This window comes from Meleagris gallopavo, chromosome 5, assembly GCF_905368555.1.
Source record: "Meleagris gallopavo chromosome 5, MGAL_WU_HG_1.1, whole genome shotgun sequence".
In the NCBI taxonomy this organism is placed as follows: Eukaryota; Metazoa; Chordata; class Aves; order Galliformes; family Phasianidae; genus Meleagris; species Meleagris gallopavo.
The window spans coordinates 37491460-37516163 of NC_139408.1; the positions used below are offsets into that span (position 1 = coordinate 37491460).

At 49.7% G+C, this 24704-nt stretch overlaps 2 protein-coding genes across 4 annotated transcripts; one reads left to right on the plus strand and one right to left on the minus strand.

Annotated features, from left to right (window-relative positions):
• Nucleotides 1-1607: 1607 nt before the first annotated feature.
• LOC100541607 (acetyl-coenzyme A synthetase 2-like, mitochondrial) lies at nt 1608-11797 on the plus strand. Of its 2 annotated transcripts, none has more exons than XM_085225300.1 (15): nt 1608-2102; nt 3448-3544; nt 4433-4632; nt 4934-5109; nt 5627-5779; nt 6640-6787; nt 6980-7117; nt 7255-7347; nt 7778-7890; nt 8387-8513; nt 9144-9271; nt 10006-10069; nt 10324-10445; nt 10533-10995; nt 11696-11797. In XM_085225300.1, the coding sequence occupies exons 1-14, from the start codon at nt 1790-1792 to the stop codon at nt 10707-10709; spliced, it is 2049 nt and encodes a 682-aa protein (XP_085081426.1). In that variant the 5' UTR covers nt 1608-1789; the 3' UTR covers nt 10710-10995; nt 11696-11797. The 2 variants fall into 2 exon arrangements, with proteins under 2 accessions (XP_085081426.1, XP_085081427.1); XM_085225301.1 differs by having other exon boundaries at nt 4433-4494.
• On the minus strand, nt 11179-24584 carry ABCD4 (ATP binding cassette subfamily D member 4). 2 transcript variants are annotated; one of them, XM_085225303.1, is made up of 19 exons: nt 24377-24584; nt 24169-24293; nt 23936-24063; nt 23601-23740; nt 21066-21182; nt 20579-20704; nt 19949-19999; nt 17549-17643; nt 16730-16851; nt 15759-15850; nt 15503-15589; nt 15024-15232; nt 14653-14744; nt 14482-14518; nt 13626-13675; nt 13287-13339; nt 12863-12939; nt 11927-12042; nt 11179-11775 (listed from the first exon to the last, which is right to left on the minus strand). In XM_085225303.1, the coding sequence occupies exons 1-19, from the start codon at nt 24421-24423 to the stop codon at nt 11683-11685; spliced, it is 1857 nt and encodes a 618-aa protein (XP_085081429.1). In that variant the 5' UTR covers nt 24424-24584; the 3' UTR covers nt 11179-11682. The 2 variants fall into 2 exon arrangements, with proteins under 2 accessions (XP_085081429.1, XP_085081428.1); XM_085225302.1 differs by lacking the exon at nt 24377-24584 and having other exon boundaries at nt 23936-24058.
• Nucleotides 24585-24704: the final 120 nt, after the last annotated feature.

Sequence of the window (24704 nt, forward strand, 5' to 3'; positions counted from 1 at the left end):
CACTCACCCAGGGTGTGGGACCCTGGTTTCTTCATGTGGGGCTACCCAGGGGTGCCCCCAGCCTGCTCCCCTGATGCACAGCCCTATCCTTCACTCCTCCACTCCTAGGGGTTTCCTTTCCCCGGCCCATTCCCATCTCCATCGCCACCCCAGGGCAGGTTGCAGCTCCAGGTCCCTCTGGTTGTGGGTCTGGGTCTAGCGTAAGGCCCCATCCAGCCCCCTCCAGGCCAGTGAAGCCCAGTTCCCCTTCACCTCACATTGCATTCCGCTGCGTTCCACACCCCAGGGGACCCCACTGCCCCTGGTATGATAAGTCCATGGCCCTGTGTGTGTGAAATGCTGAGCCTCTGCTATACGGCTCTCCCAGCTCAGCACTGATAGCTGCTGGGACAGGGCTGCAGGTTTGGAGGGGCTGATTTCTGCCTCCATTATGTGAGGAAATGCAGGTTTAGCTTGCAGACACCATGCCTCATTCCCAGCTCACGCCTCCAGTGACCCCAGCCTACACTGTCATCTTCCCCACACGCACTCGGAGGCCAGTGCCACGCACAGCTAAGCCCTCTCAGACAAGACATTTTCCCAAGGTATTTATTGAAGTAAATTTGCCCCGCTCTCTTTCTGAGCCCTGAAGGGAATGACAGCCATGCAGACGCAGCCCTGGCACACACTGTAATGTGTACATAAGTCTCCTCACTGACCCCACATGTGCACGCAGACCCATGCAGCCAAACCCACTATTCTTCACAGCATCCTGTGCTGATATCACCCTTCTGTCCCAGTCAGGCACCTCTCCCCAGAGCTGCTGTTTTAATTCTGTCAGAATTAACCCCTTCCATCCAGCCCCATCTGTCTTTGTCCCCCGTTTGTTTGACGTGTTAGATTATAGCCCATGGTGTGTAAATAATGTACATACAGTGAGAAAAGAATTCAGTATTGAGGTGTTTGAGATATGGAGCTGTAATAACTTCTAGTCATTCAGAACCTGTGATTTATGTGCCATTTTCTGTAAAGATATGTACAAGAATAAAACTAAACTGGAATACGGTGTGTGAGTCTGGTCTCTTTTTCAAGGAAAATGAATTCAGCCAGAGCTGAGAGGGGTGAGGTTTCAGACCTTACCCAGAAATACTTCAGTGAGCTCCAAGCAGCACAGAGAGGTTCTGGACCCAAAGGAAAGAAGGGCAGAAGAAAGCTGTAATGAGGCAGGAGCAGCTTCGCTCCACTACACAGGTGCTGGGGATCTCAGAGTGAGGAGATGGGCTGCAGTATTTCACCCAAGCCTGCCTCCTGCTCCACCAAGACCTCGATTAGTTTTGCTACAAGCTGTTCTAATGCATTTAGAAGAGATGGAGAGCCCAGCCCAGCTTCGTGGAGAAAGGGTGTGTGCCCAGCAGGAGATGGATGGGGTATCTCATCCAGGTGACAGCTGCAGGAGATAAACCTGAGAAGCATCTGGGGCAGCCTGGCCCGTCACCTGTTTCCAGGGGCAGCCCGAGCACGCGCTGCAGCTGGCTGCTATCCAGGGAAGGCCAGCAGGAGTCAGATTAGCATGAAGGTTATTTTCAGTCAAATAGTTATAAAACCCACCCCTTCCTCTCTGTTTATAGGGATTGGGTTTCTTTCCCTGTGCTGTTCCAACAGTGAGGTGGTGTATGGGACAAGGGGTGCCCTGGGCTCCCAGGACAGGGGGCTCTGCCTGGGTCTTAGCTCCCATAAGGGTGGAACTTGCCAGGGCTCTACTACGTATCTCCTTAGGAAGAAGTTGAAACTCATCTGCTGCACTGTGACTATGGCCTGGCTGCTGACTAGGGCTTGCTGCCCCAGAGCTTTTCCTTGGGCTTCCAGATGTCTCTGTGGGTTGGTGAGTGCTCGGTCCTGGAGCCAGGGCCCTCTCACTGCCTACATGCCAGAAGCTGCCTCCTTCCCTGAAGCTCAGGATCACCAGGGCTTGTACAAGACATCGGTGGAGCAGGGGGATGCCTTCTGGGGAGCACTGGCAAGGAGCCGGCTCTCCTGGATCACCCCCTTCCACTCTGTCCAGGACTGTGATCTGCGCCAGGGCCGAGCTGCCTGGTTCCTGGGGGGGCAGCTCAACGTGGCAGGTGAGGGGACCTAATGCCTCACAGATGGGCTGAGGTTGTAGAGGGGAGGGAGGGTGCTTCCTACCCTACCCAGGAGATAGGGGGTGGGGGGAAAGCCTGCCTGCATATTGTCTTATGGGAGGGAGCTCTCTGCCTGCTCTGTGTACTGGGCGAGTTCTTTTGATCTTTAGCTCACAGGAGGCCAGTGATGGCACCAAGCTGTGCCAGGGGAGGTATGGGATGGATAGCAGGAAGAATTCTGTAGACACTGGACTGGGCTGCCCAGGGAAGTCAGGGGACTACTGTCCCTGGAGATATTTAAGAGATGTGTGGATGTGGCACTTAGGGATGTGATTAAGTGGTGAACTTGGTAATATCAGGTTGATGGCTGGAACTGATAATCTCAAGGGTCTTTTCCAGCTTAAGTGATTCTGTGATTGTAAGTGTCTGTAGACACCATCCTGTGAAGCGCTGTGGCCCCAGAAGCAAAATGTGCTAGAGTGATGGAATTCCACCAAAAGTCCCATTGGCCCTCATAATCATGGGATGCTTTTCCCTACAAAAGGGTGCTACTAGAGGAAAAGAAGGGACCGGTGGCACCGTGTTCCTGCTTGCACTACTGTTGGTCCCAGAGCTCAAAAAAAGAGTACAACAAAACTTTCCAAAAGTAGGTCTTACGAGGCTTATTTGGGCAGAGGAGCAGGAGATTTTCCTGTTCCCACTCCTAGGGGAGTGGTTGGTTTGCTTCTTTACCTTCCGCAAAGCTACAAGTGTTCAGGAGAAAAAGGTATTTTTAAATGCAGATAGGCTGTTGCATCATCCCATGGCCTCAGTAGCAGGTAATCTAAGAAAGGAAAACACGGAATGTAACAAGGTTTCTGATGAGTATGCTATAGCCGAGGTGCAAGAAACTTCCTAAAAGAACTGTAGCCAAAGGCTGAATGCCTCAGTGCCCCAGAGAGGCTGGTGCTATGCATGAATGGCTCTGCTTTGTCTTGCACTCTGCAATCTTCATGCACAGATTTTCTCCTCATCCTACGTTTGTTATTTAGGAGCACGGCTGCTATAAAGATGACCACCATTCTGTCCTTGCTACTGCCTCCACAGTGAAATGTGGCTAAGTTAATGTTTACCAGGCCTTCAGAGGCCCACAGCTGGCACTATGGATGTGACCTTCAAGGGATTTAAGGCAATTCCTGCACCAGGCTGTGTTAGGTTGTGGTTAAGAGGAATGTCGATAGTGGAGATTAATGTGCACTGGGACACTGAGGAGTGCAACAGGCTAGGGTGCCTGTGACCTGCCAGCTGGTACCTGCAGAGGCTGTGCCACTGGGAGCAGGAAGTGATACTGGGTCATCTTTTCCAGTGAACTGCTTGGACCGACATGTCCATGTAGCCCCGGACAAAGTGGCCTTAATTTGGGAGAAAGATGAACCAGGAGAGGAGGTGCGGGTCACATACAGGTCAGTGCATACCTCTTGAGCATATGTGAGACATGCACACACTGCAAAGGTCTGCTTCACAGATGTGTGTGTCCTGCAAGAGGACACAGCATCTCTTCCCATAATTGGATCACCAGCATGGGGGCTGCTGACCTGCCTGTGCTACTCTAAGGCATCAGCCTGTCTCCTGGTCATCCCTATGGGATCCCTGCCAAGGTTTCTGGTGACTGAGATGAATACTCTGCAGGGAAGGCTGGGCTGGCAGGGTTTGCCAACCTCCTTTCATGGAGAGACCTTCTATGAAATGAGTCACTGACAGCCAAGCTCTTGTTTCAGGCAGAGGCATTGTTTTGCTCACAGTTTCCTACAGCTGTTGTTCTCACTAGTAGACAGAGCTCTGGAGGATTTGACTTTCCCATCTATAACTGAGCAAAGGGCCCATTTTTATTTGCTGGGGGAAGATATGACTCCTCTTGCAAGCCCCTGGCTTTGCAGGGCAGAGTGTGTCACTCCCATTGTTGTAGGGACTGGTGAGAAATATGTAGCTTGTCATTGGAAAAGTCAGTAGAGGCATAATGGACTGGCTGAGCCATAGGGATTACTAGTGGCCATTACTGGATCCAGGGCTGGCTTCTACTGCCGTTAGTGGCAGTGCCAGGCTCTGCACACAGACCCTTCTGGTTAATTTCTTTGCAATAAATAACAGCCTGTCTCTGGGGTCTCCTACTTCCTTCCCACTGCCATTTTACAGCTGTAAAAGGACTTACAAGGACTTCCCACACAGGGTGCTGAGGGATGAAGTGCAGACCTGTGGCTTTAGAGACTTGGGAGGCTGGGGCACCCCCAACCCTGTGCATATGAGGCGGATTTGCAAGAAAGTCCCTAATTATGCATTGCTTTTTTGGGCAGGGAGCTGCTGGAGCTGACGTGCCGCCTGAGCAACACCTTGAAACGGCAGGGGGTGAAACCAGGTGACAGGGTGACAATCTACATGCCTCCGTGCCCATTGGCAGTAGCCAGCATGCTGGCCTGTGCCCGAATAGGGGCTGTGCATGCCGTGGTGTTTGCTGGGTTCAGTGCAGAGTCCCTGGCAGACAGGATCCGGGATGGTAAGAGCTAATGGGGAACAGGGATACATCCAGCATTGCCATCAGGGAACGCCATCGAGCTTGTTGGTTTGGCAGCTGGGGGCTTAGGGGAATGAGCTTGGCCGAGGTGCAGACTTGCTATGGATCTGTGCTGATGGGGGGTGTCCTGTTGTGCTGCATGGCAACAGAGCAGGCAGCAGCACTCCAGGAAAATGGCAGGGGGCTCATTGAGTGTCTTTCAGCCCATGGGAAAGGTGCTTGGCAGATAGACTGGTGTGCGCTGTGTGGAAGAGGCACAGGTAATTATGTGGCTCTTCTGCAGCCCAGTCGGAGACGGTGATCACAGTGAACCAGGGGCTGAGAGGTGGCAAGGTTGTGGAGCTGAAGAAAACAGTGGACCAGGCTGTGAAGCAGTGCCCAGGAGTGAAACGTGTCCTTGTGTCCATGAGGACGGACAGCCAGCTTCCCATGACAGCCTTGGATGTTCTGCTGGAGGAGGTGAGGATCTGCCCAGGGCTCCTGCCACTCCTATGGGTATTGCCCAGATGCTGGGATCAGAGAAGGGTGGGAAGAGTGGATCTTGAAGCAAAGAGGGATCACTGACCTACAGCAATGCAGCTGCATGTGAGTTCAGGACTTTCCCAGAAGTAATTGGTAGCTTCCTGCAGCAACTGAACTGTTGGGCAGGCATTGTACAGCCTTTGCTCATTAGTTCTGAAAGCAATTTGTACTCAAAAAGATTTCTGGAAGGCTCTTGTGCTGGGCAGAAAAGTGGCTGTGTAAAAATAGCTGCCTCTTACTCAGCAAGTCCGCTCTGATGGAGGAAAGCGTCTGCCAGCTCCGCAAGGCAAGGGAGTTCAGGCTCAGGAGGAAGGGGAGAGGAGATGCAGAGGGAAGGAAAGATGGAGTGGTGGGAATGGGTGGTGTGGGTGGCAGAGAAAGGCTTGGGGACCTGTGAAAGAGCTCGGGGAGTCTGTAAGACCCTGAGTGGGGACTGCTGTGCTGACTCCTGCAGGAGATGAAGAAGGAGGATGCATACTGTGAGCCTGTTGCCATGGACAGTGAAGACATGTTGTTCCTTCTCTACACATCTGGCAGTACAGGCAAGCCCAAGGGCCTGGTTCATTCCCAGGCTGGCTACCTCCTGTTTGCTGCTCTCACACACAAGGTAATGAATCCTATGCACACAGTGCTCATGAGCCAGCTATTCATAGGCAGTGTAGGGAATAGATGTATCACCTTTTTGCTCGATGAGCTCATCTTTATCCAGAGCAAAGCAGGATAGCAGCCTGGCACAACCACATACAAGTAGAGAAGAACAGCAACATGTTCTCCTGCACTGGGACTCCTGAATACATACTCCTCCAAGCTGCCATCTTGATTTTTCCTCTTTCTTTTTACTGCCTCAACCTAGATCAAATCACTGGGTGTGTTGCTCGGCCTTGCTGCTGTTCTAGGGTGGAAAAGCAGGGAGCAAGCTGCATGTGCCCATGTTAGCACTCAGGAATGCTGGAAACCATGACACAGGATTGGTGTGAATTACCGCTCAGTTGAATGGGACAGACTGTTGTTACTGACTGATTTAAAAAAAAAAAAAAAAACATTTGAAGGCAGGAAAGTTTCCATTACAAGCCCTCTGCAGTGCCTGAGGCCCTGGCAAACCCAGCTTCCAGCTGTCCCATACAAGGAGCTGTCAGCCTGTGTTCCTGGTGCTGAGCAAACAAAATGAAGGATGATGTGCTGCTGCCAGTCTGGTTTTCAGTTCTGCCCTCCACCGGGCTTGTCTCATTTCCTACTGCTCCAGTTTGCAGCCAGTTGTCCCCTCTTCCTGTGATCCCTCCCCCTGAGGTGTGGAGGGACCATTCTCACACAGGAAGTTTTGCTGCTGCAGAATGCTTTATTCAGCCTTGGCTAACATGTTGGGGTGGTGGGAAGGCAGAAGGACACTAAAACTAGAGCTTGTGCCCCTTTCCCAGGGAGATCCTGCCTCTAGGTCACACCCCTCATTGTCTCTCCTTCATGTTGCAGTATGTGTTTGACTACCAGGACAGGGATGTCTTTGGCTGCGTGGCAGACATTGGCTGGATCACAGGGCACAGTTACGTTGTCTATGGCCCCCTCTGCAATGGCGGCACCACAGTCCTTTTTGAGAGCACTCCTGTTCATCCCAACCCTGGTGAGTGAGAAGTGTTGTTGGGATGTAGCGCAGCCACCTGCAAGATCCATAGCAGGCAAGCAGGCTGATGGCCTTGGTGCCAGCTCATGGGAGTTTGGCTGAGGGTTGGAGAACGCTTGTTCTCACCTTCTCTCCCTCAGTCTGAAGCTGGGGGACGTGAGCAAGTGGTTAGTGGCTCTGTTTGTGTTCCAGGACGCTACTGGGAAACAGTGGAGAGGTTAAAAATTAATCAGTTTTATGGGGCACCTACTGCCATCCGCTTGCTCCTGAGATATGGTGATGAATGGGTGAAGAAATATGACCGCTCCTCTCTCAAAGTTCTTGGCTCAGGTGAGCACTGATGGCATGGGCTGGACTGGCAGGAGGTGGAGAACCCACATAGTCTGGGGGTGGCTCTGTGAGCTGCACCTAGGAAGCTGCGATTTTGACCTTAACCAGGCTCTGTCCTGTTTTCTGACCCCTTGCAGTGGGTGAACCCATAAACAAGGAGGCATGGGAGTGGTACTTCCGTGTGGTGGGTGAAACACGGTGCCCTGTTGTGGACACATGGTGGCAAACAGGTAAGATGTATATTGGCCCTGGCTACAGGCATGGCCAGCTTCACTTCTGCTAGGTTTTAAGAGTGACCTGCTGTTTTGTTGGCTACATGGGAACAGTGATTACTGACATGGTTGTACAAGCAACCCCTTGAAAAAAGGGGTCATGGACACCAAAACATAATCAAGATTTAAACATGATAGAGATTAAAGCAAACCCAGAGAAACATGGGGGAGATGACCAAAGGGATCTGACCTCAGATGAACTAAATGTGCAGAGAGCCTTCCTCAGCTACTGGGAAACCCTGACCCAGCCTGTAGCTGGCAGGCTACACTGAGATACAGGGCAAAGGCTGATGTTCAAACAGTATTCTCTGGCTTTCCTCTTTCTCTGGCTTTGATATGCATTACAGAGGGTTTTTTGGTGTTTTTTGGTGTTTTTTTTTTCCTTCAGAAACAGGAGGCATCTGTATCTCACCCCGTCCTTCTAACCCTGGAGATGAAATCCTTCCAGGCATGGCCATGAGACCTTTTTTTGGCATCAGTCCCTCTGTACTGGATGATAAGGTACATTTATAGCCTTCAGCCCAGCTGCCAATTCAGCTCGTTTTCTTGTGCTTGCCTATAGCCTGTACTTCTTGAAAAGAGATGTGTAAGCACATCATTCCTCTCACCTCTGCTAAATCAGTTCTTTACTGAAAAGGTGTTAATGGTGAAGCTGGTGGCAACCTCTTCCAAGCAGCATGGAATTGAAGCTGTTTCCTAGCCCTGTGTTCTGACAAGGCGGGCTCTGCTTAGACTTCCTTGCTCAAAACCTGCTGAAGTAGCTGTGCAGGGACAGATAACCTCCCTGGTGGGGGCTGCAGCCCAGTGCAGTGGGCAGATGGTTGGAGATGAGTGCAGGAAGAGGCTTGGCTTGTCCCTTGGAGCTGGGGCACAGGACTCTCCTCACTGTCTTCCCTGTATTTCCCCTATGGGGTTATTATGGCAGTATTAAAAACAAGCAATGGTTGAACAACCTGATTTCTCTCTCTGTGGTTACTAAGATGTAACTGTTTTACAGGGAAATGTCCTTTTGGAAAATAATGTCTCTGGAGCCCTTTGCATCTCACAAGCCTGGCCGGGTATGGCACGAACCATTTATAAAGACCATAAGAGGTTTGTGGAAACCTATCTGGCTCCTTATCCAGGTAAGAGAAATACACAAGTCCTTGAGGAGGTGATTGGTGGAGTGTACTTCAGTCTGATTACTAGTTTTCTACATGGGGACTAGGGAAAGCTGTTTTTGCTGCTTTGCTGTTCCACAGACTTTTGGCATTTCCCCATGACAGAGAGCTCAGCATCACCATGGGAATGGGTCTTTTCCCTCACTCCACTATTTGATCCCAGGCTCTTTTAGGACTTTATTTTTCCTTCTGCCTCCTAAATCCTCACTATCACCTCTTGATGCTTTCCTCCTGCAAATCCTGCCAGCTGCTGATCCTCACCCAGAGGCATTGAGCAGGCCTAAGCAAAAGAGAGAACCAGCTGCACAAGCACCTGCACACCATCAAGGTCTTCCTGGCTTGTAGGGATGAGAAAAGTGGATCTTTAGCCAACATACTGCAGAATTAGGGCAAGAGCCTGATGATGGAGCAGGTACTGAGACAGGCAGAAGGATGACAGAGAAGGTCCCTATCTTCTCCCTGAGCACTTGAGAGAAAGGAGTAGAGACCATAAGACCTGGTACTGACAAAGAAGTTGTCAAAGTAGGAATGCTACTGGCTAACAGCTCATTCTTGCTGTAACAAGAAACTACAGCACGGTTCTGGCTTCTGCAGGGTTCTTCTTCACTGGGGATGGTGTGTATCGCACTAGTGAAGGCTATTACCAGCTGACGGGACGGCTGGATGACATCATTAACATCAGTGGGCACCGGCTGGGCACTGCAGAGGTGGAGGACATTGTGGTAAGAGGAAGTAAAGCTGTCCCAGGGGTGGTGGAGCTGCAGTGGTGGTGCTGAGGAAAGCCTCTGAAACACCAAACCTGAACCATGGTGCTGCTGGAGCCACTGAGAGGAGTTTTGGACCACTGCTGCCTGTGGGAACACTGCCTCTCTTCCACTTCCCTGTTCTCCTCCTGACTCAGACTCTTCTAAATGTAAGGCTGCAGGCCTGGCAATGCTCACTTAGCAAGGGTTAGTTAGGCCTTTTCTTCCCCTTAAGGATGCTCCTGAGTATGTATGCCATAGTTGCATGAAGCCCAGCACTAAGCTTTCCCCTCTGCCAGATCCATTTAATTGGTCTCGTTTGGCTTGAGGCATTGAGCTCTGCTGGTCCCATGCTCCATCTCCCTTCTCTCTGTAGCAGAGGCTGGTAAGTCTCGTGCTCTGAGGGGATGAATCCCAAAATAGCAGCCAAGCACGTTTCTTGAAGCAACTATAAGTCAACTATAGCAACTATATAAAAATTGTGGGAACTGGTGGAGCAGCCTTGGAGGCACACAAGTGGGACCTTGAAGACCTGCAGGCTTAAAGCAGCTGGAGTAGGGGGAGATAAGTTTGCAGACCTACTGAAGCAAGGAGAAGATGGAGCAAAGGTCATCAGAGGTTCTTCCCTGTTTCCGTGTCACTGCTGACTGCAGTGGAGGGATCAGGGGAATTCCTGGACAGCAGCTATGAACTCCACCCCTGTTCTGTTTCAGAACCACCATGTGGCAGTGGCAGAGTCTGCTGTGATCGGCTACCCACATGAGATCAAGGGAGAAGGTGAGATGCATGCTTTCCTGAAATGCCACGCCAACCCCTATGGCACAGCATATTACTGGGAATCCCCGGCAGTTATCAGAGCCTTCATGCAAGGCCAGTTTGGCTTTGTGTAAGGAAATAGTATCACAGCCAAAAGCATTTACACAGCTCAGGCTACAGATCACCTGGGGCAGGCAGCACAGAGGTACCTTACCCATGCAGCCTTGTGGGACCACACTGCACATGGTGGTCTGTAACAGTGGTCCTTCTGCCAGGAGCCTACGTGTTCATTGTGCTGAAGAAGGACAGCAAATACACAGAGGAAGCTCTTGCTGCTGAGCTACAGGAGCTGATCTCCAAGAAGATTGCTAAGTATGCGGTTCCAGAGTACATTCAGGTAACTCCTTCAGGCTGACCAGGACCCACCTCTGCAGCCTGGCTACCCCCTTTCTCTTGGCTATCAACTCTACTCCTCCCTGCTCAGGTCACACACCGGCTGCCCAAGACGCGCTCTGGGAAGATTATGCGACGAGTGCTAAGGAAGATTGTTGAGAACAAAGCTGGTGAGCTTGGGGACCTAACCACCCTAGATGACCGTGAAGCTGTGCAGCAGATCATAGAGGGACACAAGCGCCTTCTGGAGGGGCAGAAGAACTGCTAGTATGGCTCTTCCAGCAGCCACCTCCAGCTCCTTCACTACAGAACTAGAGTCAGGTCCAGAAATGTCACTGAGCAGCTGCTGCCCAGTAAGTGTTCAGACTGTACTTCCAGTGCAGTCTGAGAGACCCTCAAGAGTTCTGCCTCCATACACACAAAGGAGACAGGAGAGAACAGGCGGAACAGTAAGGAGGAAGCTCTGTTTGCTCCTGAAGAAGAGGACCAAAATCCTTCCTTGGAGTTCCTTGTGCCTTGCAGTAGCTTTGGAGAAAGCAACTGACCAGCCATGGGTAGGTGTATTATTCCTATCCCTGCTTTGCTCTTAATCACTTGTCTAGTCCAAGAGCACTGTCAATACATAACTCCTCCAAAGTAAAGAGTAAAAGGAAAAAGAGGCAGAAATCTGGTTAACGCATACTGGTTCACACATACTGGTTCTTCTCCAGAAACATCCTTGGATAGCTGACCCCAGATTTTAATACAAAAATGTTTATTTGATCTGTTATTGTGTGTCTTAAGCAGATAAAAGCCACATTCTTTTTTTGTGCTAGTCTTTTTCTCCTATTACAATGCATCCCTTACCTGCTGCCTGGGAAGCCAGAGGCTCAGAAGCCAATTCTGTAGCACCAGAGGCAGAGCTGCCAGCAAGGCACAGACATAAGAACATCACGTTCTATCCTAGCATCACACTGCTGCATCTTTGATGCCATGAGGCAGTCTGTTTTTTTTTTTGTTTGTTTGTTTTTGGCAACCTAGCAGCCCAACCCCTTCTCTTGTCAGTGGCAGAGAGGAACAAGGAGGCTGAGAGAAGGATTGGATGGACATGTCTGCTCCTGGTATAAGTTTAGACTTAGCCCTATGTCCATCAGCAAATTCCATAATTGGGCTTGCACCAACCAAATCTCTTGCTGAGAATTCTGCAGCTCTTCCACGTGTGTGTAGTTTCTGCAGCTAGCCAGATTAGGACATGTTTTTTGTCATTCTTCCCAGGATGGAGGCCTCTTCATCTTCTCACATCGAGTGAGTTCCCATTTTCCCCCTCCGTGAAGTTTCAAAATCCAGCTGTGGAACTGCAATTCAATGCCATAACAAGTGTGAGTTACCTCTGTGAGGGCATGTCCTCCTGTAATGCAGTTCTCCAGCCTTTTGCTTCTCTCTCACCAGAGATGCCTTTGGGCAAGGTGAGGAAATCAGGGCATGGAGTGCTGCTCACTATCTCACCTTCTCCAGGCTGGCCCTGTGTCCCACGCTGATCAAAGTCATGCCCAGCTGAAGGCACACACGGTATAGGTCATGTTCCACCTCTTCTGTCAGAGCACTAGTGGCTTCATCTAGCACTGAGAGACAAGCTGTAAGCTCCACACATCCCTCCCCTCCCAGCTTGTCATCGTCTTCTAGGCAACAGAGCAGCAACTGCTGAGAGCATTTCCCATATTAAGTGTAGCTCACCAAGAGCATTTGCAGAAGGCAAGTGAGGAGGAAGCTTAATGACCTCAACTTTGACGCAACTGGTGCCAGCCATATGGAAAGGCTCCCCTAAGCCTTCAAGTCCACCCAAACAACACCATTTGCCTCATTCATCTTCCTTAAAAGCTGCACACTGCTGCACTGCCCTCACTATTGTGATAGCCAAAGTGTTGCCTTCCAAAAACAGACTGCACACCACTGTGCCTGGCCAAGGGCCCACATGCAGCAGCCATGATGGACTGAGGCAGCTCCTTGTCAGTTAAGGGTAAATACTACAGACCAGAACAAATGAATTCTATTTATTTTACATAATCTTCTACAGCTTTTAGTTTCTAATCCATGAGTCCCCGCACTGAGCAGTGCTGTAGACTTCAGAAGAAGAGCAGGACTTAAAGATGGCTTTTGCTGCTAATGTGGCTCTGTTCACCCACATCTACCTTGGCCCCGACAACTCTTTCAACAGCCCTCAGCAGCTATTAGCCATTTAAACATGTAAAGGAATTAGGAACCATCTGCAAATATGAGCTGCTTTGTTCCATGCCATGCAGAGAAAGAAACGTTTTTACCTCTGAATCCTGTGTGCTATACTATCTAACATCACCACTATGGCCAAGCACGCTATGAGCTGCCTCTGTACCAGCTTTTGTTTGTGCCAAAGTTCCTGCCTCTCTTCTGTAGTCGCTCACTCACCCGCATATCTTGGCTGAAGATAGAAGAGCCGTGCGAACGAGAGCCTCTGCATCTCCCCTGGGGACAGCACATCATACCTGCAGCAGGGCCAAAATTAAAAAAATCTCCCTTAAAAAAACATCTTGTTTGTGAATAAATTTATGGCTGCTGACTTTGGAGACCCCAGCAAACAACTGCCCCTGTGCTCCCCCTCCATGTTGGCACTGGCTCTGCACCCCTGTGCACAGTCACTTTCCTGCAGAGCAGCATTGTTGCTGATGTGGAAATTGATGCTTGGGGCATAATTCCTTCAGCCCTGCGTACTGCATACCACCCACAAGACACAAGTTCACACACGAGATGTTCCTAAGACCAGCAGCAACTGCTTAGAAGCTCCCCAACCAGAGGGAACATATAAATTCACACAAACAGTGAGCAGTCTTACCAGTTCCAGTCCACCTGCTTGTCCAGTCCGCCAGCCCTTGCCAGCAAATCAGTCTGCAGAGAGCACAGCAGACTTGTGAACACAGCCCCAACCCTGCCAGCCCAGAGGGGACACAGCCCTAAGAATTACCATCTTCTTCCTTCTACCCTTTCTTCTCCCACTTGAACTGAAGGCGCTGCTCTGCCTGTTCCCACGGACAGTCCATGGGACATGGACAGCTACAGACCATTCCCTGCCTGCGTCCAGCATGTGGTCATGCTGTGCTGTCACAATACCTCATTCTTTCTTCCCTCTCTGGTAGCATCAGTCAAGAAGGCAGCAATGCCACTAGGGACTCACCAGCCCTGCCAGCTCTAGGAATTGCACAATTCTCTCATCATCTGCAGATCCTAGGGGAGAAAGTGTGTAAGTACAGGAAACAAGACCATTGCTACAAGGAGGAATTGGTCAGACGAGAGGGAAGGTTTAGAGAAGCTCTTGAGGTCCAGCATAGCTGACTCAATCACTTAACTGTATCAAGTCCTGAGCTTTGGCGCACAGAGGGCTCCCAAAGACTGATCCACCTTAAGCCATGTCTGTGAGCAGCACACCAGAATATGGCTGGGCTCCACAGATACACCTGAGGCTTGGCATAGATAGACAGACCCAGAATACAAAGGTCCAGGCTTCACTCTGACAGAAACTTAAACTTGGACATCTGTAAGATGTAGCAGCTTAAAATCAGAGGTGTGATTTGGCTTGGGAAGTGGGCAGGGAAGGGAAAGGATCCACACGATCTGACCTTGACAGCGTGTAAGGTCATGAGACCTCAGCTGAAAACGAGGAACAGTGAAAGCCAGAGGTGTATGGAAAATGAGATAAAGGCAAATCTGGCTTCCAAAAAGCAGGCTGTACCAGACAGATTAGATGTATTCTAGCAGCATGTTTAGAAATCAGCAGGGTACTTAAACACATATCACATATGTTACAGTACAACATGCAGAGTACTGCCAACCTGTCCTCTCTGTATAAAGAGATTGTGTTCTCCTCAAAACAGAAGGAATGCAAACCCAATCGAAACCTATAGGAAAGTTAATCTTCCAGGGAAAAGCAGAGCATTCCTGTTGGGGTACTGTAGAGGAGAAGCTGTACTGGGTACAGAACACGGAGCTGAAACCACAAGGATTAATAATTGCTTTAATGAGCTTCCATGTACCTGAAACTGGGTAGATCTCCTTCAGAGGATAAATCACCTGTTTTAACAAATAAAAAGAGGTTGTGTTAGAGGGAGCTGGACACAGTCCATCAGGGACAAAATGATAGTGGCACAAGCTAAGAGGCAGCAGTGCTGGGGCCAGCTGTCCCATGGAACAGGCCTGAGGCTCACCTGCTCACGCAAGCTGCCATCAGTGAAGAATGGCCTCTGTGGCAGGAACACCACTCCACGGGGGCCAAAGCAGGTCAGCATCTGGACATTCCCTGCACAGAGACACACTCATATGAAGCTCGCAGCACCTGCTTGAAACTACCTGCTACTCCCGTGCAATAACAAACATATCTCAGAAAAGGTGGATTTCTAAAACAGAGCAAAGCAATGAGAGCCAGAGCAGAGTCTGTGATTCAGAGAAGGAGCAGCTCAAATGCATCAGTGACACATTCACTACTGCAAATGGCACTGGCCTCACGACTTCTCACTGCCAACTTCTAAACTCAGGACAGACTGAATTGATGAAGGCTATGGCAACTTGCAATCTTTACCCTGTGTGCTCTCCCAAAGTCCCCCAAGGACCCTCAGTAGAGATGTCTTCCCTGTGCCAGTGTTCCCCATGATCATCATGCTGTCTCCTTGCGAGATCCTGAGGCTCAGGTCCTTGATGAGCAGCTTGCCAGAGGATGGCACTGAGAGTGTCACTTGCTCCAGAAGGAAAGCTGTGTCCCTTGGCTCTGGGTCCTCCCCAGACTCACTGCTGGACCACCACAAAGACAAAGAGATCTGGGGGTAAGTGACAGTACTGAGGCTGGTAAAGACCAGGAGCCTTCCCGTACACCTTAGACATCCTGCATCTCTGTAATATTAGCCTTGCCACACACATCCCAGGTTACAGTGAGCACTGCGCTGCTAGTTCCAATCAACTGCAGACAACAGGCTGCAACTCCGAGGATCACCTCCACCCAGTGACAGCCCCACACACTGGCATGTAAGCTGCAAGCCAACATGCTGCTGAGGGTAGACTCACCTGTCTGAGTCCCAGGCTTTGGCTTCTGAGTAGCTTTCATTTTCTCTTCTGCCAAGGCTCAGCAAGGTCTCCTGCAGTTCACCAATCCTAGACAAACAAGAGGTTCCATGAATGCCAGGGGCAACTCCAGTACTCCTCACTGCCAACCTCGTCCATAGTCACTCACAAGTGTTTCTTACGTATTTAGCAAAGACCTGGGCAGAGTTCTATCTCACACTCACCTCTCCTGCAGAGACCTGCCCACACAGAAGCTCACCTGTGTGTGTAGCCAGCGACATCGGTCACAGTGCTGGAGAGATCTATAAGCTGGCTGAAGCAGCTGATGAGATAGATGGAAACGAAGGCATTCTGGGGAAAAATCATACACCAAAGCAAGGATCAGCACTGACATGGGAAGCTTGCTCCCTCTTCTATTGTTGCAAGAAGACAGCCAAAAAGACCAGCTGGGTCAGTAGTCCCAGAAGGATGAAGGGGAGTGAAGGAAAAAATGGCCATATTCAGATGGAACAGGACTTCCCTGCTCCATACAGCAGTTCTGGCTGGAGGCTTCATCTCCTGCCACTCAGGAATGGTGTCTGCAAAGTGTCTGTAAACTCATCTTGTCTGAGTTACACAGATCCATGCCACCAGCCATGCCCTAGCACCCAACATGGCTCAGAGCTGGCTGATTCAGCCTGCAGTGCTCACTTAGCTATTTTTATTTCTGTATTCTCCATCACAAGCCACTTTTGAGTACCTAGAAACAACTCAGGCTGGGAAGGCTCCTCTCCAGCAGCTTAGTGGGTGAACAAAAGAAAGCTCAGACTCAACACTGGCCATGGACAGCAGCCATGGGCATAACCCAGATCTGCAGCACTCTGTGGGCCTAGCACCAAAAACCCAAACATTCTGATCTCCCTTTTTACATACAGAAGTATGAGTTAGGTAGCACTTTCATCCCCGGTTTAATCACACACAGCTCCTATTCTCATGTCACCATGAGCAGGATTGGTCTATCCTCAAGGTCACTTGCTGCAGGTTAGTCAGCCCCCGTGTCATCAACCCAATGCAAAACTTCCATCCTCAGTGCCTGCTCACCCTCCACAAGAGGGTTTGGCCACATGAAATCAAACATAAGTCTTAGTGTTGGCTCACCTCTGGCACTGGGGATCCCCATACAGTTAGTAAGCACAACCCACACAGCACAATTCAACCCCTGCCCAGTGTGGAATATGATCTGTAGCTCACCTTGCTGACCAAGGCACTGAGTTCTGTTGGACTCAGGTCACCATAGACCCCAGAAAAGATAGGAATGGCAATGATCACGTAACTCAGGATGCTGCCCAGGTAGTCAAAGGTGTTGATTCCAACTGGGCAGAAGCACATGGAGAGGAGACAGTGAGTTGGAGTAGGAACCTCTCTCCCTACCAGCCCCCAGTGCAACCCATAAGCCCACTCAAAAGGAAGACCCAGATCCTGTCTCAGCCTTTCAAAATGCACCTGGGCATAAAAACCCATCTTACAGGACAGCACAAGCACTGGGATGAAAATACAAGAAAAGAGCACCTTGGGATATGCCCCAGAGTGGAGGAACATCACTCAGACACAGCTTGGGAACCACCAGTGTGCAAAAACCATTTTTTCTGCTTGTTTTTGCTCTTTAGAGGACTGGCTGGCTCTAGAGAAACAGGAAAAAGGGCAAAAAGGAAGTTCTGGGCTGAGATGCTTGGCCATGAAGTCTACTTTGCAGCACGCAAGTAGAAAGACTTAAGCTGCCAAAAGTACCACAGAAACACCTGTGCTCAGGGTTCTCCCTCTCTCGTGCTGCTCAGAAGCTCATCATGCAGGAGAAATGAAGAAGAGCTGTCTTGACACTACTTAGCCCCCCAAACCTGGACCCAGAGAAAATGAGAGGAGGAAAATTTTTAGGAGGCAATTATAATTAAGGGACAAGCTTTATAGAAAAGAAATCCTACAGCTTCCAACCACATAGACAGAGTCTTCTCCTTTCCCATAATCTAAGAGCTACCATATGCTCCAGTTCACCACCCAAGGTCCCCCACTCACTGTAGAGCCACAGTTCCTTGCCTATCAGCTCCCTCTGGGTCTGCAACAGGCTCTGCAGCCTGCGGTCAGTGCGCATGTGCTCCACTCGCCCGGCCCTGTAAAATAAGATTGCACCATCACTTCTGGGAGCTGCCCAGTGGGTTAGAGCTGAGGCCTGAGGAGGGGCTGTCACTGCAGTTTCCAAGGTCTTTGTTGAGATGGAACTGAACACTCCTAAGCTCCTTCCTGAAGATGTCTTCACCAACTCCGACTGAAACGAGTAGCCCTGCAGGTCTCTTTCAGAGACCATGGATATTTCTGTCCCACACTGAAGGAGGTGAGACAGTCCTTTACACCATCAGTGAGATGTATGAGCCTTGAGCAAAGCACATCCAAGGTTACATGCATTTTCGGAGCAAAGCCTGGCTGGAAGAGCAGGACAGTACTGCTACACATATCTGGAGCCAGAAAGCAGAGGGCAGAGGCAAATCCAGGAGCTGACAGCAAGCCAACAGTATGGATGACCCCAGCCTCCAAGCCCTTCCTTTCCCAGGAGCTTCCTAAAAGCATCCCCAACAACCTGAGCTAGTGGCGAAGTTCCCATTCCCTTGCTGCCTGCACTGCCAGCAGCCCTGCACTCCCCGAGCAGGCAGCGAGGAGGCACAGCCTGGCTCTAACTCACTGTCTTAGCAAAGTATGGAGGCTCCTTCTAATTTGCAAGGCTTGGGCTGCCCTCAGGTGGCAAAATGCAGACAGAGCTCTGTGTTTCACTCCAGATGAATTGAATGCTCAGCAAGGACACAGGGAGTTAAAGGCTGGGCATTAGGGACCATAACTTGTGTCTCAAGTGCACGACCAGTGTTTGGTAGCTATTATTTCTTTGCAGATACGGAGAGGTTGTTGTATTTGTTACAGTTTCTCTTCCCATTCTCTTTCAAAGTAAGTTTGCCAAAGGTCAAGCAACAAAAGACAACAATAAAAAAAAAGTGGTAACAATGATCAGTCTTTGTTTTTCCTTCATCAAAACAATCAGTGGTTCAGAAGGTACATGAGGACAAGATTTAACAGCTTCTATAGACTAAGTAAGCCTGGCAATCAAACAAGCCACTCACCACACACCCTCCTTTTGCAGGATTCTGAGAATGCAAACTCTTAAAAATTTCCTTGTTTTTAGTTAAGATTCATACCATGAAAATGTCTGGTTTAGTGCAATTCAATTAAACTCCAGTTTCATAATAAATGGATTTTTGTCTATCTATGAAGTAAGACATACAATTTTCTAGTTTGATATTTCATTTTCCATTTAGAAATCGAATGAAAAACAAAGTTGTGAGGAAAAGTACTGCAGCTTAAGTAAGGGATGTAACTAGAGGTTGTTCTTGATTAAAAAAAACTTGCATCAACCATTAAGAACGAACTATCCACAAAAAATAATTCAGATTGCCAGTGCAAAACAAGATTGATGTTATTTAAATCAAGGTTTCATGCTAATTTTTACAAAATCAGTGATTTTGAATCAAAGCACCTTGGAGATCACTGTAACAGTTGAAATGCTCAGTCACAACAGCATGAACAAGCAAATGAATATCAGTCAGGAAAGTCCATAGATAGGGCAGTCTCTGCTTTCCTAAATTCCTGGAAGAAGTGTGATTGCACAACAGGCAGGACAAAGGCAGACACATGACAAGAGTTGAGCAATGACCTCCTTCCACTGACCTGGTACCCCAACACATGTTCCAGAAAAACTGTGGCCCTTTTGCTGGGTTTTAGGGTGGGGTGAAATACTCTAAAGGCTCCAGGCAGCAGCTCAATACAGTGCAGGGCATCCCAGTGTGTGAAGTTGCTGCTGGGATGCCAACTGCACGCACAGCTCTGGAAACTGTCGTTCTAGTTTACAGCCAGATGTAAATGGCATCAAGCAAATTCAGAGAACAGCAGTACTGTACTGGGAGGGTCAGGGCACAAGGCTGACCTACAAAAGCAAGAAGAGGTAACAAAGCAAGGCAAAAACGTAGCACACACACAGAAGACATGCAGGTTAGCAGCAACAGGATGGGATCAGAAGCAATCTGCAAAAAGTCCCCCAAGAGAACCTCCTGACAAGATGCAATGAAACCTCAAAAAATCTTTCAAATTATAAGGATCATGGCAAAACATCAGGAACAGTCTTCAAGACAGCACCAAATCTGTGTTGGGCCTACTGTTAGACAGAGGCAGAGAGCAACTAGTCATCTGCAGCTGCTGTGAAGCATTTCTGCAGACTGCACAGAATGCAAAGGAAAACACTGCACTAGGGAGAAAATGATCTATAATCTTGTACTTGCAGCAGGATGGAGGGGACAGAAAGCACAGACTGCAGCAGTTCTGGCGTTCAAGCACACACTGAAGATGCCCCAGGTTGGCAGGATCTCTTCTACTTACCTATAGAAAGCAGCTGGCTCTGCATTGACACGAATCTGCATGTGCTTGAACCTGAACAATCCATAAAACATTATCAGGATCATGCATAAGAGTCCAGTGAATTATATAGCCATCAGCCTTGCTAGATGTACTCATCTTGCACCTGTCAGAGCAATGACCTTAGGCATCTCTCACTACAAATACTCAACAGGCTCAAAAAGGCACTGAAAAACAAGCCTTAGCACAAGGTGACATCATTCTGGGACAGCTCAGCAGCATATTTGTTTGGTATTCTGCTCACTGTGCCTGTCTTAGCCCTGAGGCAACCCTTCCCCCTTGGGCAATTTTATTCAGCACAACCACAGCATTAGCAGAGGAGACAGGTGGTAGCAACCAGGAGACTGTACCAAGGACACTGCCTGACACAGAGCACCAAAAAGGGTGGCTAAAGTGTTTTAAGCTTTAGCCACCCTTTTTGGTGCTCTGTGTCAGGCAGCCCTGAGCAGGTAGGTCTCTATGAGCTGGGGAGAAGCTGACAACAAGTCATGGACAAGAGAAGTAGCTGCAAGCATAGCACTGAACGGAGACTACAATGCAGCTCTCATAGGAGCTGCCAAAAAGCAGTGAAAATGCTACTCTGCTGTGACTCACCTGAAATCCCCCTCCAGCTTTTCCTGCTGCACAAGTTTAGACACAATTGGGCTCATCAATACCTTGTTAATGATTGTCCCAATGACAAAATACCCAAAGATGCTCACAGGGCCTAGCCAGCCTGTGCTACAAAGGAGGAGAAAGAGAGGTCAGATAACACACCAAGCAAAAGGAAACTCCAGCACCCCTGGGCTTAAGCAGTCAGAGCCCTCAGCTCTCACCTCTCTTTGCCTTCACAGTGGCTTAGGGGCTATTAATGCACATTCCAGCATCCCCAAGCCAGAAGTCCTTTCGGAGTGCAGAGACCCTTCACCCACACGTGAGAGCACCCCAGAGTTGCAGCAGCAGTTAAACACAGAATCATATAATCACCAAGGTTGGAAAAGACCTCCAAAATCATTCAGTCAAACCATCCAATCATTGGTACCAAGCTCCAAAAAAGAGCATAGGAAAGAGGTGAGGAAGCAGGGCCAGGATGGGTCCTTACCTGTGAAAGCATTGGTATGTGTAGTATGCCAGTGTGAAGGGAGAGATGACGAGCTTGCTGGCCATGGAGCTGAGTTGCCTGCAGAACCTTTCCACATCCTGGCTGATCCGCTGGTCCCTGCTCAACACAAAGAGGTAAAACAAGTCAGTGCAAGACACAGTAACTCCCTAACAGGAAACATGCCAGGCTGTTTCACCACCTGAACTTAGGATAGGGGGAATGAAAACAACTCTGCATGGGAGGGACCTGCAGCCTGACTTCAATTGCCCCACAAGGAGACTACCTCCATGGCTCAGTATGGCCCAAGGGCTTTCCCGACACCCAGGAAGAACAACAACTATTGTTATCTTCACCTTGATCCTTCTATTAACCCCTTGTTCCACCTTCTGCAACACTGTCCACTCTGTGCTTATGGTCTCTCCATCCCCATTCACTATTCCCTGGTTCTTCACCTGTACTACCAAAAACATCAAACCATTCCTCAAACCTTCTGTCCTGATGCTCCATATCAAACACCAGAGCTACTGGGACTGGTTAGAGCACAGCACAGGCCTTCAAAAGCTATTAGGGATTTGCAAAGTCCACCACCAAAGCCACCCCTAAGTCAGTAGCTGGTCCCTTTGCTACAAAGAAAGCGCTTTCACCCACTCCCACCCCACAAGGGCAGGCAGAAGCACACCACACCTCCTCCCCCCGTGTTTGGCAACAGACCCCCACGTCCCATCTGCCTCACTGGCTGAGCAAAAGATGAGCTTGGGGTAACTTGAAAGGATTTTAGCATATTTACTCCCTCAGTACCTGATGTGTCCAAAGAACACAGGTAAGGGCTTCAGTCTCTGACCCCCTAAGCACAAGCAGAAAGGTGATGACTGTGAATGCTGTAGCCCAGAACAAAGAGCAGGGCTGGAATCCTGCTTAGCCATTAGTGCACATACAGACACAATGACATTCATCTCTAATAGCTTTTGTTGATCTGCAACAGCAATCAATTCAGTTTTGGGACAGCTCCCATTCTGACTGACATTAAAGTCATATTTTTTCCCTTTTTACGACTGTAATTGTTACCATTATGTTACAATTTATGCAATAGACTCATGGCAGGATATTACTTTTTACAAGCTATTAAGCAACAAGCAATGAAGACATGTAAACATCAACCTAAATGCCCTGCTAGGCAACACAAATGTTTGTATGCCACTCAAAGCTCACATTTCATTCCTTCTGGATGGGAAAGAAGAATGACAGAACGCATCTAACATTTAGTCTATGCTGCATATTGGAAAGCATCACTTCATTGTCTAGTTCATTCCCTAACTACCTGGTGCATAGAAAAAATTCTCATCACAACAGCAACAAAGAGAATATTTTTGTAGCGGCATCAAAAAGATGCTAAACAGTAAAACTGGATGTTTGAGTACAAGCAAGGTGTTAAAGAAAAATGTTCTGCAGCAGTCCCACACTTTTAATCTGCTAAGGTCAGGAGAGCTGCTTTTATCGCTCTGGAGCAGATAGACTCGGTTATCTCATGCATTTCACTGCACAATGTGAACACACTCCTTAGTTAAAAATAAACCTGGGCAGTACAGTCATGTGATGAGGGGCCTCTGCCCTCTTCTTCCCCCAACCAAAAGAAATGATGGGTGTGCAGGACTTTTCAACCATAGCCAACGTGCTACCCTGCCTGGGAAGCATCATACATCTCGGTGACAAGAAAAAACAACACCTCTCTTTCACGTGATGTCTAATGCAGGCTCTTTAACTCTTCAAACTGTATAACTGTGACAGCAGTGCCCTGTGTACAAGGACAGGCTGAACAGCCACAGTCAGTGTGCAGTTGCATGGAAGGGAGATGTCTGACTTGCCTGCACAGCCTGAGTAAAAGATAAGCTCTGCAGTAACCAGGATGGTGCAAAAAGCAAAACTTCTACCTTGCTGCAGCTGTGCCAGAGGCTGCTACAAAGGGACTAAAAGAGGATCTAAGTGCAGACTGGATAAACCATGAGGAACTGAATATTTCTCCTTCTCTCACATTCCAATTCAGCCCTGACATTTCCTTCCTAGGTACAGGGAAGAGGAAATGCAGCATCAAAACAAAGCCTCCCTGGGATGTGACTCAAAAGTACTAATAACTGTACTCAGCTGGAGACACTGGTGGTTGAAGTTCAAACTGAATGACTGACTGCCCCGAGCGCACTGGCTGCATGAGGCAGTGTTCTCTGCCTCCAGCCAGGCATTGTACTACTTCACACCAAGTGCTAAGGGCTGATTTTGCAGTGTGGTTTACAGCAGCACTAGAATCCTGTTCCGATGGTCCTCCATTCTTCTTGCAACAGAAACCTACATGCAAAACCGCTAAGATGAGCAGTGATGGGGGACTCTATCACCTCCCACCTGATGTAGACGAGGGTGTCTGTGTCTAGACCAAAGTTCCTACAGCTTAAACCTCTACCCAGAGATACAGAGAGGTCAGAAAAAGGTGAAGAACAGTTCAGGAGAAGCCAAGCAAGAAGCTGAAAGAAGCTGCAGGCAGCCTACGGGTTATCGATGTCCTCGTGCAGAATGTGCAGGCTGTAGTAAACTTGGCCCTGGAAGTAGCAGTTGTGCAGGTATTCAGTGAGAGACTTCCTCCAGCTCACATACAGCAGGTTGCAGATAAACTGGTCGAAGCTTTTTAGCTGGAACAAGGGCAAGGAGACAGATGGGATGAGCCAGCAGAACATTTCCCAAAACAAAACAGGAATTAGCAGCCTGTAGCAGTGACTGTGTAGCTACCCAACAAGCTAGGGCAGGCTTAGACCCTTCATCAAGGATACCCCGGCATATATCACTGCAGGAGCAATGCGAGCAAGTGAGCTCCTGCCCTGTCTTACCGTGGAGTTCACTACAATCATGGTCAGCGCGATGGCAGTCAGCGCTTGGAATCCAGAGAAGTCCTTGTTCCCCAGCACCTCGTAGTACTGGCTGGGGATCACACCGACCTGATAGATAACCAGCTGCTCTGCAGGACAGAGGGACGCACGGAAGGGAAGGGCTCATTGCATTGCAATGCAAGGCAGAGGGAGAGCCAGGAGCACAAACCCCCGGCTCCCCACTCCAGGCTTACCCAGCACAGCCACGCCGAGCAGCGTCAGGAACATCAGCACGTTTGGGGAGGGCCATTTGGGAAACAGCACGGCCTGGATCCTCAGGAAGCGCCGCACGAACAGCAGGTCGAGCCGGGGCCGGGGCCTGGCAGGGGGCAGAGAAGCGGCAGGGCCGTGAGCTCGGCAACCGTTCGGCACCCGTTCGGCACCCGCCCCACTCCTTCTCACCGGCCGCCGGCCCCGGCGCCCCGAATCCGGGCGCCGTCTCCCTCCATGCTCGCTCGGTCCGCCTCCGGGCGGGGCGTCACGCGTGTGTACGAATATTCACGACCTGGTGAATATTCACGAGCTCCCCACGCAGCCCAGCAGCCCGCTGCCGGCCGCGCCCGCACCACAGAGCAACGCAGCGCAGCGCCGCCCCACCGCCATGGCGGCCGGGAGCGCCTCCTGGCGAGGCGGAATGGCCGCGCTACCCTCGGGCTGCCCGTCGGGTTCCCCGCCTCGGGCCGCTCTCAGCCCCCGCTCCCTCGTCCCTGCGCCAGGTGCTTCCAGTACA